The 18,786-nt window shown below is 40.6% G+C and overlaps 1 protein-coding gene across 5 annotated transcripts in view; it reads left to right on the top strand.

Moving 5' to 3' along the window:
* The window catches only part of ino80 (INO80 complex ATPase subunit), a 116,261-nt gene that overhangs the window by 27,675 nt on the left and 69,800 nt on the right, over nucleotides 1–18,786 (top strand). For all 5 annotated transcript variants that reach the window (XM_071412591.1, XM_071412590.1, XM_071412589.1 and 2 more), the window contains exons 19-20: nucleotides 1–19; nucleotides 3,112–3,279. The exon at nucleotides 1–19 is cut by the window's left edge and continues 67 nt beyond it. In XM_071412591.1, coding sequence (XP_071268692.1) covers nucleotides 1–19; nucleotides 3,112–3,279 — 187 coding nt within the window. The remainder of the gene's footprint in view (nucleotides 20–3,111; nucleotides 3,280–18,786) is intronic.

The raw sequence follows: 18,786 nt of genomic DNA, 5'->3' as shown, positions 1-18,786 counted from the left end.
GAACGAGCTCTCTGACAAGGTACTGACTGACCAATCACACACGAGTTATATATCACTTTAGAGGTCCTGTCCTATCTCTGTTCTTCAATATCTTCAATATCCTCTATCTTCTCTCCTTTCCTACCTCAGTACCCTCTCTATCGTCTCTCCTTTCCTACCTCAATAACCTCTATCGTCTCTCCTTTCCTACCTCAATAACCTCTCTATCGTCTCTCCTTTCCTACCTCAGCACCCTCTCTATCGTCTCTCCTTTCCTACCTCAGCACCCTCTCTATCGTCTCTCCTTTCCTACCTCAGCACCCTCTCTATCGTCTCTCCTTTCCTACCTCAGCACCCTCTCTATCGTCTCTCCTTTCCTACCTCAATAACCTCTATCGTCTCTCCTTTCCTACCTCAATAACCTCTCTATCGTCTCTCCTTTCCTACCTCAGCACCCTCTCTATCGTCTCTCCTTTCCTACCTCAGCACCCTCTCTATCGTCTCTCCTTTCCTACCTCAGCACCCTCTCTATCGTCTCTCCTTTCCTACCTCAGCACCCTCTCTATCGTCTCTCCTTTCCTACCTCAGCACCCTCTCTATCGTCTCTCCTTTCCTACCTCAGCACCCTCTCTATCGTCTCTCCTTTCCTACCTCAGCACCCTCTCTATCGTCTCTCCTTTCCTACCTCAGCACCCTCTCTATCGTCTCTCCTTTCCTACCTCAGCACCCTCTCTATCGTCTCTCCTTTCCTACCTCAGCACCCTCTCTATCGTCTCTCCTTTCCTACCTCAGTAGCCTACACTATTTATTCCCGTCTCTGCTTTCATCACCCTAGTCCTCACTTGGCACCCACCTCTGTCTCCTTTCCTCCTTCCACACCTAGACTAGCAGCTGCCAGATGTTTCCAGATCGTTTTGACAAGTGTCTGTATTTCACCTCTTCCTCTGATAGATAAGGATGGTTACTGTGTTTCTGTGTCTAACTACACCCTCTGATAGATAAGGATGGTTACTGTGTTTCTGTATCTAACTACACCCTCTCTTCCTCTGATAGATAAGGATGGTTACTGTGTTTCTGTGTCTAACTACACCCTCTCTTCCTCTGATAGATAAGGATGGTTACTGTGTTTCTGTGTCTAACTACACCCTCTCTTCCTCTGATAGATAAGGATGGTTACTGTGTTTCTGTGTCTAACTACACCCTCTCTTCCTCTGATAGATAAGGATGGTTACTGTGTTTCTGTATCTAACTACACCCTCTCTTCCTCTGATAGATAAGGATGGTTACTGTGTGTTTCTGTGTCTAACTACACCCTCTCTTCCTCTGATAGATAAGGATGGTTACTGTGTTTCTGTGTCTAACTACACCCTCTCTTCCTCTGATAGATAAGGATGGTTACTGTGTTTCTGTATCTAACTACACCCTCTCTTCCTCTGATAGATAAGGATGGTTACTGTGTTTCTGTGTCTAACTACACCCTCTCTTCCTCTGATAGATAAGGATGGTTACTGTGTTTCTGTGTCTAACTACACCCTCTCTTCCTCTGATAGATAAGGATGGTTACTGTGTGTTTCTGTGTCTAACTACACCCTCTCTTCCTCTGATAGATAAGGATGGTTACTGTGTTTCTGTGTCTAACTACACCCTCTCTTCCTCTGATAGATAAGGATGGTTACTGTGTGTTTCTGTGTCTAAATACACCCTCTCTTCCTCTGATAGATAAGGATGGTGACTGTGTGTTTCTGTGTCTAACTACACCCTCTCTTCCTCTGATAGATAAGGATGGTTACTGTGTGTTTCTGTGTCTAACTACACCCTCTCTTCCTCTGATAGATAAGGATGGTTACTGTGTTTCTGTGTCTAACTACACCCTCTCTTCCTCTGATAGATAAGGATGGTTACTGTGTGTTTCTGTATCTAACTACACCCTCTCTTCCTCTGATAGATAAGGATGGTTACTGTGTTTCTGTGTCTAACTACACCCTCTCTTCCTCTGATAGATAAGGATGGTTACTGTGTGTTTCTGTATCTAACTACACCCTCTCTTCCTCTGATAGATAAGGATGGTTACTGTGTTTCTGTGTCTAACTACACCCTCTCTTCCTCTGATAGATAAGGATGGTTACTGTGTTTCTGTGTCTAACTACACCCTCTCTTCCTCTGATAGATAAGGATGGTTACTGTGTGTTTCTGTGTCTAACTACACCCTCTCTTCCTCTGATAGATAAGGATGGTTACTGTGTGTTTCTGTGTCTAACTACACCCTCTCTTCCTCTGATAGATAAGGATGGTTACTGTGTGTTTCTGTATTTAACTACACCCTCTCTTCCTCTGATAGATAAGGATGGTTACTGTGTGTTTCTGTATCTAACTACACCCTCTCTTCCTCTGATAGATAAGGATGGTTACTGTGTGTTTCTGTATTTAACTACACCCTCTCTTCCTCTGATAGATAAGGATGGTTACTGTGTGTTTCTGTATCTAACTACACCCTCTCTTCCTCTGATAGATAAGGATGGTTACTGTGTTTCTGTGTCTAACTACACCCTCTCTTCCTCTGATAGATAAGGATGGTTACTGTGTGTTTCTGTATCTAACTACACCCTCTCTTCCTCTGATAGATAAGGATGGTTACTGTGTGTTTCTGTATCTAACTACACCCTCTGATAGATAAGGATGGTTACTGTGTGTTTTCTGTATCTAACTACACCCTCTCTTCCTCTGATAGATAAGGATGGTTACTGTGTTTCTGTATCTAACTACACCCTCTGATAGATAAGGATGGTTACTGTGTTTCTGTGTCTAACTACACCCTCTCTTCCTCTGATAGATAAGGATGGTTACTGTGTTTCTGTGTCTAACTACACCCTCTCTTCCTCTGATAGATAAGGATGGTTACTGTGTGTTTCTGTATCTAACTACACCCTCTCTTCCTCTGATAGATAAGGATGGTTACTGTGTGTTTCTGTGTCTAACTACACCCTCTCTTCCTCTGATAGATAAGGATGGTTACTGTGTGTTTCTGTATCTAACTACACCCTCTCTTCCTCTGATAGATAAGGATGGTTACTGTGTTTCTGTACCCTCTCTTCCTCTGTGTTTCTGTGTCTAACTACACCCTCTGTCTTACAGATTGAAATCCTGACATACTGCCAGTTGACGTGCAGACAGAGGCTGCTCTACAGAGCTCTGAGGAACAAGATCTCCATCGAGGACCTTCTCCAGTCGTCCATGGGTTCATCACAGCAGGCTCACACTACTACCTCATCCCTTATGAACCTGGTCATGCAGTTCAGAAAGGTACCAATGATCTCGTTAGTTGAGCACTAGGGACGATTCCAGTATCACCACACTCATTAGTATGAGGCAAGGAAACAAACCACCAAGCAGATTCAACTCCTTCAGGGAAACAGCCTTCATGTTGGAAACATACATCACAACATATGTTACATACAGCAGGTTTAGGACCAGGCTATATCACAACATATATACAGCAGGTTTAGGACCAGGCTATATCACAACATATATACAGCAGGTTTAGGACCAGGCTATATCACAACATATATACAGCAGGTTTAGGACCAGGCTATATCACAACATATATACAGCAGGTTTAGGACCAGGCTATATCACAACATATATACAGCAGGTTTAGGACCAGGCTATATCACAACATATATACAGCAGGTTTAGGACCAGGCTATATCACAACATATATACAGCAGGTTTAGGACCAGGCTATATCACAACATATATACAGCAGGTTTAGGACCAGGCTATATCACAACATATATACAGCAGGTTTAGGACCAGGCTATATCACAACATATATACAGCAGGTTTAGGACCAGGCTATATCACAACATATATACAGCAGGTTTAGGACCAGGCTATATCACAACATATATACAGCAGGTTTAGGACCAGGCTATATCACAACATATATACAGCAGGTTTAGGACCAGGCTATATCACAACATATATACAGCAGGTTTAGGACCAGGCTATATCACAACATACATACAGCAGGTTTAGAACCAGGCTATATCACAACATATATACAGCAGGTTTAGAACCAGGCTATATCACAACATATATACAGCAGGTTTAGGACCAGGCTATATCACAACATATATACAGCAGGTTTAGGACCAGGCTATATCACAACATATATACAGCAGGTTTAGGACCAGGCTATATCACAACATATATACAGCAGGTTTAGGACCAGGCTATATCACAACATATATACAGCAGGTTTAGGACCAGGCTATATCACAACATATATACAGCAGGTTTAGGACCAGGCTATATCACAACATACATACAGCAGGTTTAGAACCAGGCTATATCACAACATATATACAGCAGGTTTAGAACCAGGCTATATCACAACATATATACAGCAGGTTTAGGACCAGGCTATATCACAACATATATACAGCAGGTTTAGGACCAGGCTATATCACAACATATATACAGCAGGTTTAGGACCAGGCTATATCACAACATATATACAGCAGGTTTAGGACCAGGCTATATCACAACATATATACAGCAGGTTTAGGACCAGGCTATATCACAACATATATACAGCAGGTTTAGGACCAGGCTATATCACAACATATATACAGCAGGTTTAGGACCAGGCTATATCACAACATATATACAGCAGGTTTAGGACCAGGCTATATCACAACATATATACAGCAGGTTTAGGACCAGGCTATATCACAACATATATACAGCAGGTTTAGGACCAGGCTATATCACAACATATATACAGCAGGTTTAGGACCAGGCTATATCACAACATATATACAGCAGGTTTAGGACCAGGCTATATCACAACATATATACAGCAGGTTTAGGACCAGGCTATATCACAACATATATACAGCAGGTTTAGGACCAGGCTATATCACAACATACATACAGCAGGTTTAGGACCAGGCTATATCACAACATACATACAGCAGGTTTAGGACCAGGCTATATCACAACATACATACAGCAGGTTTAGGACCAGGCTATATCACAACATATATACAGCAGGTTTAGGACCAGGCTATATCACAACATATATACAGCAGGTTTAGGACCAGGCTATATCACAACATATATACAGCAGGTTTAGGACCAGGCTATATCACAACATACATACAGCAGGTTTAGGACCAGGCTATATCACAACATACATACAGCAGGTTTAGGACCAGGCTATATCACAACATACATACAGCAGGTTTAGGACCAGGCTATATCACAACATATATACAGCAGGTTTAGGACCAGGCTATATCACAACATATATACAGCAGGTTTAGGACCAGGCTATATCACAACATATATACAGCAGGTTTAGGACCAGGCTATATCACAACATATATACAGCAGGTTTAGGACCAGGCTATATCACAACATATATACAGCAGGTTTAGGACCAGGCTATATCACAACATATATACAGCAGGTTTAGGACCAGGCTATATCACAACATATATACAGCAGGTTTAGGACCAGGCTATATCACAACATATATACAGCAGGTTTAGGACCAGGCTATATCACAACATATATACAGCAGGTTTAGGACCAGGCTATATCACAACATATATACAGCAGGTTTAGGACCAGGCTATATCACAACATATATACAGCAGGTTTAGGACCAGGCTATATCACAACATATATACAGCAGGTTTAGGACCAGGCTATATCACAACATATATACAGCAGGTTTAGGACCAGGCTATATCACAACATATATACAGCAGGTTTAGGACCAGGCTATATCACAACATATATACAGCAGGTTTAGGACCAGGCTATATCACAACATATATACAGCAGGTTTAGGACCAGGCTATATCACAACATATATACAGCAGGTTTAGGACCAGGCTATATCACAACATATATACAGCAGGTTTAGGACCAGGCTATATCACAACATATATACAGCAGGTTTAGGACCAGGCTATATCACAACATATATACAGCAGGTTTAGGACCAGGCTATATCACAACATATATACAGCAGGTTTAGGACCAGGCTATATCACAACATATATACAGCAGGTTTAGGACCAGGCTATATCACAACATATATACAGCAGGTTTAGGACCAGGCTATATCACAACATATATACAGCAGGTTTAGGACCAGGCTATATCACAACATATATACAGCAGGTTTAGGACCAGGCTATATCACAACATATATACAGCAGGTTTAGGACCAGGCTATATCACAACATATATACAGCAGGTTTAGGACCAGGCTATATCACAACATATATACAGCAGGTTTAGGACCAGGCTATATCACAACATATATACAGCAGGTTTAGGACCAGGCTATATCACAACATGTGTTACATACAGCAGGTTTAGGACCAGGCTATATCACAACATGTGTTACATACAGCAGGTTTAGGACCAGGCTATATCACAACATGTGTTACATACAGCAGGTTTAGGACCAGGCTATATCACAACATGTGTTACATACAGCAGGTTTAGGACCAGGCTATATCACAACATATATACAGCAGGTTTAGGACCAGGCTATATCACAACATATATACAGCAGGTTTAGGACCAGGCTATATCACAACATATATACAGCAGGTTTAGGACCAGGCTATATCACAACATATATACAGCAGGTTTAGGACCAGGCTATATCACAACATATATACAGCAGGTTTAGGACCAGGCTATATCACAACATATATACAGCAGGTTTAGGACCAGGCTATATCACAACATATATACAGCAGGTTTAGGACCAGGCTATATCACAACATATATACAGCAGGTTTAGGACCAGGCTATATCACAACATATATACAGCAGGTTTAGGACCAGGCTATATCACAACATATATACAGCAGGTTTAGGACCAGGCTATATCACAACATATATACAGCAGATTTAGGACCAGGCTATATCACAACATATATACAGCAGGTTTAGGACCAGGCTATATCACAACATATATACAGCAGGTTTAGGACCAGGCTATATCACAACATATATACAGCAGGTTTAGGACCAGGCTATATCACAACATATATACAGCAGGTTTAGGACCAGGCTATATCACAACATATATACAGCAGGTTTAGGACCAGGCTATATCACAACATATATACAGCAGGTTTAGGACCAGGCTATATCACAACATGTGTTACAGCAGGTTTAGGACCAGGCTATATCACAACATATATACAGCAGGTTTAGGACCAGGCTATATCACAACATATATACAGCAGGTTTAGGACCAGGCTATATCACAACATATATACAGCAGGTTTAGGACCAGGCTATATCACAACATATATACAGCAGGTTTAGGACCAGGCTATATCACAACATATATACAGCAGGTTTAGGACCAGGCTATATCACAACATATATACAGCAGGTTTAGGACCAGGCTATATCACAACATATATACAGCAGGTTTAGGACCAGGCTATATCACAACATATATACAGCAGGTTTAGGACCAGGCTATATCACAACATATATACAGCAGGTTTAGGACCAGGCTATATCACAACATATATACAGCAGGTTTAGGACCAGGCTATATCACAACATATATACAGCAGGTTTAGGACCAGGCTATATCACAACATATATACAGCAGGTTTAGGACCAGGCTATATCACAACATATATACAGCAGGTTTAGGACCAGGCTATATCACAACATATATACAGCAGGTTTAGGACCAGGTTATATCACAACATATATACAGCAGGTTTAGGACCAGGCTATATCACAACATATATACAGCAGGTTTAGGACCAGGCTATATCACAACATATATACAGCAGGTTTAGGACCAGGCTATATCACAACATATATACAGCAGGTTTAGGACCAGGCTATATCACAACATATATACAGCAGGTTTAGGACCAGGCTATATCACAACATATATACAGCAGGTTTAGGACCAGGCTATATCACAACATATATACAGCAGGTTTAGGACCAGGCTATATCACAACATATATACAGCAGGTTTAGGACCAGGCTATATCACAACATGTGTTACAGCAGGTTTAGGACCAGGCTATATCACAACATGTGTTACAGCAGGTTTAGGACCAGGCTATATCACAACATATATACAGCAGGTTTAGGACCAGGCTATATCACAACATATATACAGCAGGTTTAGGACCAGGCTATATCACAACATATATACAGCAGGTTTAGGACCAGGCTATATCACAACATATATACAGCAGGTTTAGGACCAGGCTATATCACAACATATATACAGCAGGTTTAGGACCAGGCTATATCACAACATATATACAGCAGGTTTAGGACCAGGCTATATCACAACATATATACAGCAGGTTTAGGACCAGGCTATATCACAACATATATACAGCAGGTTTAGGACCAGGCTATATCACAACATATATACAGCAGGTTTAGGACCAGGCTATATCACAACATATATACAGCAGGTTTAGGACCAGGCTATATCACAACATATATACAGCAGGTTTAGGACCAGGCTATATCACAACATGTGTTACAGCAGGTTTAGGACCAGGCTATATCACAACATATATACAGCAGGTTTAGGACCAGGCTATATCACAACATATATACAGCAGGTTTAGGACCAGGCTATATCACAACATATATACAGCAGGTTTAGGACCAGGCTATATCACAACATATATACAGCAGGTTTAGGACCAGGCTATATCACAACATATATACAGCAGGTTTAGGACCAGGCTATATCACAACATATATACAGCAGGTTTAGGACCAGGCTATATCACAACATATATACAGCAGGTTTAGGACCAGGCTATATCACAACATGTGTTACATACAGCAGGTTTAGGACCAGGCTATATCACAACATGTGTTACATACAGCAGGTTTAGGACCAGGCTATATCACAACATATATACAGCAGGTTTAGGACCAGGCTATATCACAACATATATACAGCAGGTTTAGGACCAGGCTATATCACAACATATATACAGCAGGTTTAGGACCAGGCTATATCACAACATATATACAGCAGGTTTAGGACCAGGCTATATCACAACATATATACAGCAGGTTTAGGACCAGGCTATATCACAACATATATACAGCAGGTTTAGGACCAAGCTATATCACAACATATATACAGCAGGTTTAGGACCAGGCTATATCACAACATATATACAGCAGGTTTAGGACCAGGCTATATCACAACATATATACAGCAGGTTTAGGACCAGGCTATATCACAACATGTGTTACATACAGCAGGTTTAGGACCAGGCTATATCACAACATGTGTTACATACAGCAGGTTTAGGACCAGGCTATATCACAACATATATACAGCAGGTTTAGGACCAGGCTATATCACAACATATATACAGCAGGTTTAGGACCAGGCTATATCACAACATATATACAGCAGGTTTAGGACCAGGCTATATCACAACATATATACAGCAGGTTTAGGACCAGGCTATATCACAACATATATACAGCAGGTTTAGGACCAGGCTATATCACAACATATATACAGCAGGTTTAGGACCAGGCTATATCACAACATATATACAGCAGGTTTAGGACCAGGCTATATCACAACATATATACAGCAGGTTTAGGACCAGGCTATATCACAACATATATACAGCAGGTTTAGGACCAGGCTATATCACAACATATATACAGCAGGTTTAGGACCAGGCTATATCACAACATATATACAGCAGGTTTAGGACCAGGCTATATCACAACATATATACAGCAGGTTTAGGACCAGGCTATATCACAACATATATACAGCAGGTTTAGGACCAGGCTATATCACAACATATATACAGCAGGTTTAGGACCAGGCTATATCACAACATATATACAGCAGGTTTAGGACCAGGCTATATCACAACATATATACAGCAGGTTTAGGACCAGGCTATATCACAACATATATACAGCAGGTTTAGGACCAGGCTATATCACAACATATATACAGCAGGTTTAGGACCAGGCTATATCACAACATATATACAGCAGGTTTAGGACCAGGCTATATCACAACATATATACAGCAGGTTTAGGACCAGGCTATATCACAACATATATACAGCAGGTTTAGGACCAGGCTATATCACAACATATATACAGCAGGTTTAGGACCAGGCTATATCACAACATATATACAGCAGGTTTAGGACCAGGCTATATCACAACATGTGTTACATACAGCAGGTTTAGGACCAGGCTATATCACAACATGTGTTACATACAGCAGGTTTAGGACCAGGCTATATCACAACATGTGTTACATACAGCAGGTTTAGGACCAGGCTATATCACAACATGTGTTACATACAGCAGGTTTAGGACCAGGCTATATCACAACATATATACAGCAGGTTTAGGACCAGGCTATATCACAACATATATACAGCAGGTTTAGGACCAGGCTATATCACAACATATATACAGCAGGTTTAGGACCAGGCTATATCACAACATATATACAGCAGGTTTAGGACCAGGCTATATCACAACATATATACAGCAGGTTTAGGACCAGGCTATATCACAACATATATACAGCAGGTTTAGGACCAGGCTATATCACAACATATATACAGCAGGTTTAGGACCAGGCTATATCACAACATATATACAGCAGGTTTAGGACCAGGCTATATCACAACATATATACAGCAGGTTTAGGACCAGGCTATATCACAACATATATACAGCAGGTTTAGGACCAGGCTATATCACAACATATATACAGCAGATTTAGGACCAGGCTATATCACAACATATATACAGCAGGTTTAGGACCAGGCTATATCACAACATATATACAGCAGGTTTAGGACCAGGCTATATCACAACATATATACAGCAGGTTTAGGACCAGGCTATATCACAACATATATACAGCAGGTTTAGGACCAGGCTATATCACAACATATATACAGCAGGTTTAGGACCAGGCTATATCACAACATATATACAGCAGGTTTAGGACCAGGCTATATCACAACATGTGTTACAGCAGGTTTAGGACCAGGCTATATCACAACATATATACAGCAGGTTTAGGACCAGGCTATATCACAACATATATACAGCAGGTTTAGGACCAGGCTATATCACAACATATATACAGCAGGTTTAGGACCAGGCTATATCACAACATATATACAGCAGGTTTAGGACCAGGCTATATCACAACATATATACAGCAGGTTTAGGACCAGGCTATATCACAACATATATACAGCAGGTTTAGGACCAGGCTATATCACAACATATATACAGCAGGTTTAGGACCAGGCTATATCACAACATATATACAGCAGGTTTAGGACCAGGCTATATCACAACATATATACAGCAGGTTTAGGACCAGGCTATATCACAACATATATACAGCAGGTTTAGGACCAGGCTATATCACAACATATATACAGCAGGTTTAGGACCAGGCTATATCACAACATATATACAGCAGGTTTAGGACCAGGCTATATCACAACATATATACAGCAGGTTTAGGACCAGGCTATATCACAACATATATACAGCAGGTTTAGGACCAGGTTATATCACAACATATATACAGCAGGTTTAGGACCAGGCTATATCACAACATATATACAGCAGGTTTAGGACCAGGCTATATCACAACATATATACAGCAGGTTTAGGACCAGGCTATATCACAACATATATACAGCAGGTTTAGGACCAGGCTATATCACAACATATATACAGCAGGTTTAGGACCAGGCTATATCACAACATATATACAGCAGGTTTAGGACCAGGCTATATCACAACATATATACAGCAGGTTTAGGACCAGGCTATATCACAACATATATACAGCAGGTTTAGGACCAGGCTATATCACAACATGTGTTACAGCAGGTTTAGGACCAGGCTATATCACAACATGTGTTACAGCAGGTTTAGGACCAGGCTATATCACAACATATATACAGCAGGTTTAGGACCAGGCTATATCACAACATATATACAGCAGGTTTAGGACCAGGCTATATCACAACATATATACAGCAGGTTTAGGACCAGGCTATATCACAACATATATACAGCAGGTTTAGGACCAGGCTATATCACAACATATATACAGCAGGTTTAGGACCAGGCTATATCACAACATATATACAGCAGGTTTAGGACCAGGCTATATCACAACATATATACAGCAGGTTTAGGACCAGGCTATATCACAACATATATACAGCAGGTTTAGGACCAGGCTATATCACAACATATATACAGCAGGTTTAGGACCAGGCTATATCACAACATATATACAGCAGGTTTAGGACCAGGCTATATCACAACATATATACAGCAGGTTTAGGACCAGGCTATATCACAACATGTGTTACAGCAGGTTTAGGACCAGGCTATATCACAACATATATACAGCAGGTTTAGGACCAGGCTATATCACAACATATATACAGCAGGTTTAGGACCAGGCTATATCACAACATATATACAGCAGGTTTAGGACCAGGCTATATCACAACATATATACAGCAGGTTTAGGACCAGGCTATATCACAACATATATACAGCAGGTTTAGGACCAGGCTATATCACAACATATATACAGCAGGTTTAGGACCAGGCTATATCACAACATATATACAGCAGGTTTAGGACCAGGCTATATCACAACATGTGTTACATACAGCAGGTTTAGGACCAGGCTATATCACAACATGTGTTACATACAGCAGGTTTAGGACCAGGCTATATCACAACATATATACAGCAGGTTTAGGACCAGGCTATATCACAACATATATACAGCAGGTTTAGGACCAGGCTATATCACAACATATATACAGCAGGTTTAGGACCAGGCTATATCACAACATATATACAGCAGGTTTAGGACCAGGCTATATCACAACATATATACAGCAGGTTTAGGACCAGGCTATATCACAACATATATACAGCAGGTTTAGGACCAAGCTATATCACAACATATATACAGCAGGTTTAGGACCAGGCTATATCACAACATATATACAGCAGGTTTAGGACCAGGCTATATCACAACATATATACAGCAGGTTTAGGACCAGGCTATATCACAACATATATACAGCAGGTTTAGGACCAGGCTATATCACAACATGTGTTACAGCAGGTTTAGGACCAGGCTATATCACAACATATATACAGCAGGTTTAGGACCAGGCTATATCACAACATATATACAGCAGGTTTAGGACCAGGCTATATCACAACATATATACAGCAGGTTTAGGACCAGGCTATATCACAACATATATACAGCAGGTTTAGGACCAGGCTATATCACAACATATATACAGCAGGTTTAGGACCAGGCTATATCACAACATATATACAGCAGGTTTAGGACCAGGCTATATCACAACATATATACAGCAGGTTTAGGACCAGGCTATATCACAACATATATACAGCAGGTTTAGGACCAGGCTATATCACAACATATATACAGCAGGTTTAGGACCAGGCTATATCACAACATGTGTTACAGCAGGTTTAGGACCAGGCTATATCACAACATATATACAGCAGGTTTAGGACCAGGCTATATCACAACATATATACAGCAGGTTTAGGACCAGGCTATATCACAACATATATACAGCAGGTTTAGGACCAGGCTATATCACAACATATATACAGCAGGTTTAGGACCAGGCTATATCACAACATATATACAGCAGGTTTAGGACCAGGCTATATCACAACATATATACAGCAGGTTTAGGACCAGGCTATATCACAACATATATACAGCAGGTTTAGGACCAGGCTATATCACAACATATATACAGCAGGTTTAGGACCAGGCTATATCACAACATATATACAGCAGGTTTAGGACCAGGCTATATCACAACATATATACAGCAGGTTTAGGACCAGGCTATATCACAACATGTGTTACAGCAGGTTTAGGACCAGGCTATATCACAACATGTGTTACAGCAGGTTTAGGACCAGGCTATATCACAACATATATACAGCAGGTTTAGGACCAGGCTATATCACAACATATATACAGCAGGTTTAGGACCAGGCTATATCACAACATATATACAGCAGGTTTAGGACCAGGCTATATCACAACATATATACAGCAGGTTTAGGACCAGGCTATATCACAACATATATACAGCAGGTTTAGGACCAGGCTATATCACAACATATATACAGCAGGTTTAGGACCAGGCTATATCACAACATATATACAGCAGGTTTAGGACCAGGCTATATCACAACATATATACAGCAGGTTTAGGACCAGGCTATATCACAACATATATACAGCAGGTTTAGGACCAGGCTATATCACAACATATATACAGCAGGTTTAGGACCAGGCTATATCACAACATATATACAGCAGGTTTAGGACCAGGCTATATCACAACATGTGTTACAGCAGGTTTAGGACCAGGCTATATCACAACATATATACAGCAGGTTTAGGACCAGGCTATATCACAACATATATACAGCAGGTTTAGGACCAGGCTATATCACAACATATATACAGCAGGTTTAGGACCAGGCTATATCACAACATATATACAGCAGGTTTAGGACCAGGCTATATCACAACATATATACAGCAGGTTTAGGACCAGGCTATATCACAACATATATACAGCAGGTTTAGGACCAGGCTATATCACAACATGTGTTACATACAGCAGGTTTAGGACCAGGCTATATCACAACATGTGTTACATACAGCAGGTTTAGGACCAGGCTATATCACAACATATATACAGCAGGTTTAGGACCAGGCTATATCACAACATATATACAGCAGGTTTAGGACCAGGCTATATCACAACATATATACAGCAGGTTTAGGACCAGGCTATATCACAACATATATACAGCAGGTTTAGGACCAGGCTATATCACAACATATATACAGCAGGTTTAGGACCAGGCTATATCACAACATATATACAGCAGGTTTAGGACCAAGCTATATCACAACATATATACAGCAGGTTTAGGACCAGGCTATATCACAACATATATACAGCAGGTTTAGGACCAGGCTATATCACAACATATATACAGCAGGTTTAGGACCAGGCTATATCACAACATATATACAGCAGGTTTAGGACCAGGCTATATCACAACATGTGTTACAGCAGGTTTAGGACCAGGCTATATCACAACATATATACAGCAGGTTTAGGACCAGGCTATATCACAACATATATACAGCAGGTTTAGGACCAGGCTATATCACAACATATATACAGCAGGTTTAGGACCAGGCTATATCACAATATATATACAGCAGGTTTAGGACCAGGCTATATCACAACATATATACAGCAGGTTTAGGACCAGGCTATATCACAACATATATACAGCAGGTTTAGGACCAGGCTATATCACAACATATATACAGCAGGTTTAGGACCAGGCTATATCACAACATATATACAGCAGGTTTAGGACCAGGCTATATCACAACATATATACAGCAGGTTTAGGACCAGGCTATATCACAACATGTGTTACAGCAGGTTTAGGACCAGGCTATATCACAACATATATACAGCAGGTTTAGGACCAGGCTATATCACAACATATATACAGCAGGTTTAGGACCAGGCTATATCACAACATATATACAGCAGGTTTAGGACCAGGCTATATCACAACATATATACAGCAGGTTTAGGACCAGGCTATATCACAACATATATACAGCAGGTTTAGGACCAGGCTATATCACAACATATATACAGCAGGTTTAGGACCAGGCTATATCACAACATATATACAGCAGGTTTAGGACCAGGCTATATCACAACATATATACAGCAGGTTTAGGACCAGGCTATATCACAACATATATACAGCAGGTTTAGGACCAGGCTATATCACAACATATATACAGCAGGTTTAGGACCAGGCTATATCACAACATATATACAGCAGGTTTAGGACCAGGCTATATCACAACATATATACAGCAGGTTTAGGACCAGGCTATATCACAACATATATACAGCAGGTTTAGGACCAGGCTATATCACAACATATATACAGCAGGTTTAGGACCAGGCTATATCACAACATATATACAGCAGGTTTAGGACCAGGCTATATCACAACATATATACAGCAGGTTTAGGACCAGGCTATATCACAACATATATACAGCAGGTTTAGGACCAGGCTATATCACAACATATATACAGCAGGTTTAGGACCAGGCTATATCACAACATATATACAGCAGGTTTAGGACCAGGCTATATCACAACATATATACAGCAGGTTTAGGACCAGGCTATATCACAACATATATACAGCAGGTTTAGGACCAGGCTATATCACAACATGTGTTACAGCAGGTTTAGGACCAGGCTATATCACAACATATATACAGCAGGTTTAGGACCAGGCTATATCACAACATATATACAGCAGGTTTAGGACCAGGCTATATCACAACATGTGTTACAGCAGGTTTAGGACCAGGCTATATCACAACATATATACAGCAGGTTTAGGACCAGGCTATATCACAACATGTGTTACAGCAGGTTTAGGACCAGGCTATATCACAACATATATACAGCAGGTTTAGGACCAGGCTATATCACAACATATATACAGCAGGTTTAGGACCAGGCTATATCACAACATATATACAGCAGGTTTAGGACCAGGCTATATCACAACATATATACAGCAGGTTTAGGACCAGGCTATATCACAACATATATACAGCAGGTTTAGGACCAGGCTATATCAAAACATATATACAGCAGGTTTAGGACCAGGCTATATCACAACATATATACAGCAGGTTTAGGACCAGGCTATATCACAACATATATACAGCAGGTTTAGGACCAGGCTATATCACAACATATATACAGCAGGTTTAGGACCAGGCTATATCACAACATATATACAGCAGGTTTAGGACCAGGCTATATCACAACATATATACAGCAGGTTTAGGACCAGGCTATATCACAACATGTTACATACAGCAGGTTTAGGACCAGGCTATATCACAACATGTTACATACAGCAGGTTTAGGACCAGGCTATATCACAACATGTTACATACAGCAGGTTTAGGACCAGGCTATATCACAACATATATACAGCAGGTTTAGGACCAGGCTATATCACAACATATATACAGCAGGTTTAGGACCAGGCTATATCACAACATATATACAGCAGGTTTAGGACCAGGCTATATCACAACATGTTACATACAGCAGGTTTAGGACCAGGCTATATCACAACATGTGTTACATACAGCAGGTTTAGGACCAGGCTATATCACAACATATATACAGCAGGTTTAGGACCAGGCTATATCACAACATATATACAGCAGGTTTAGGACCAGGCTATATCACAACATACATACAGCAGGTTTAGGACCAGGCTATATCACAACATATATACAGCAGGTTTAGGACCAGGCTATATCACAACATATATACAGCAGGTTTAGAACCAGGCTATATCACAACATGTGTTACGTACAGCAGGTTTAGGACCAGGCTATATCACAACATACATACAGCAGGTTTAGAACCAGGCTATATCACAACATGTGTTACATACAGCAGGTTTAGGACCAGGCTATATCACAACATATATACAGCAGGTTTAGGACCAGGCTATATCACAACATGTGTTACGTACAGCAGGTTCTTAAAGGAACAAAGGGTTCGGTCTGCTTTGTGTTTTCATTTTTTCCCTGGAAACAATATGGTGATACTGGTATCATCACAGCCCTAGTAAGCTGATTGGCTGACAATATTATAACATTAATGATGTATCTAGTATTATAGACTGGGTGGTTCTAGTCCTGAATGCTGATTGGCTGACAGTACTGTAACAGTAATGATGTATTATAGACTGGGTGGTTCTAGTCCTGAATGCTGATTGGCTGACAGTACTGTAACAGTAATGATGTATCTAGTATTATAGACTGGGTGGATCTAGTCCTGAATGCTGATTGGCTGACAGTATTATAACAGTAATGATGTATCTAGTATTATAGACTGGGTGGTTCTAGTCCTGAATGCTGATTGGCTGACAGTATTATAACAGTAATGATGTATCTAGTATTATAGACTGGGTGGTTCTAGTCCTGAATGCTGATTGGCTGACAGTACTATAACGGTAATGATGTATCTAGTATTATAGACTGGGTGGATCTAGTCCTGAATGCTGATTGGCTGACAGTATTATAACAGTAATGATGTATCTAGTATTATAGACTGGGTTGTTCTAGTCCTGAATGCTGATTGGCTGACAGTATTATAACAGTAATGATGTATCTAGTATTATAGACTGGGTTGTTCTAGTCCTGAATGCTGATTGGCTGACAGTACTGTAACGGTAATGATGAAACTTGTAGTTGAATATTATTTTGATATTATGTATCCTTTGGGCTCCCGTGTGGTGCAGGGGTCTAAGGCACTGTATCACAGTGCTAGAGGCGTCACTACAGACACCCTGGTTCGATTCCAGGCTGTATCACAACCGCCCAGCGTCGGCCGGGTCCGGCCGGGAGCGAGACCGTCTATGTAAATAAGAATGTTAAATAAAGGTGAAAATAAAAAACCAGGGTATTTAAATCTTACCCTTCCACATCCCCAGTACTGCTGGTTTTCTGTTCAACCAGGTAATGAACACACACCTGGTGTC

The sequence above is a fragment of the Salvelinus alpinus genome, chromosome 8, assembly GCF_045679555.1.
Source record: "Salvelinus alpinus chromosome 8, SLU_Salpinus.1, whole genome shotgun sequence".
In the NCBI taxonomy this organism is placed as follows: domain Eukaryota; kingdom Metazoa; phylum Chordata; class Actinopteri; order Salmoniformes; family Salmonidae; genus Salvelinus; species Salvelinus alpinus.
Note: the sequence above shows the minus strand (reverse complement) of the source record. Positions and strands in the feature narration are given on the sequence as shown.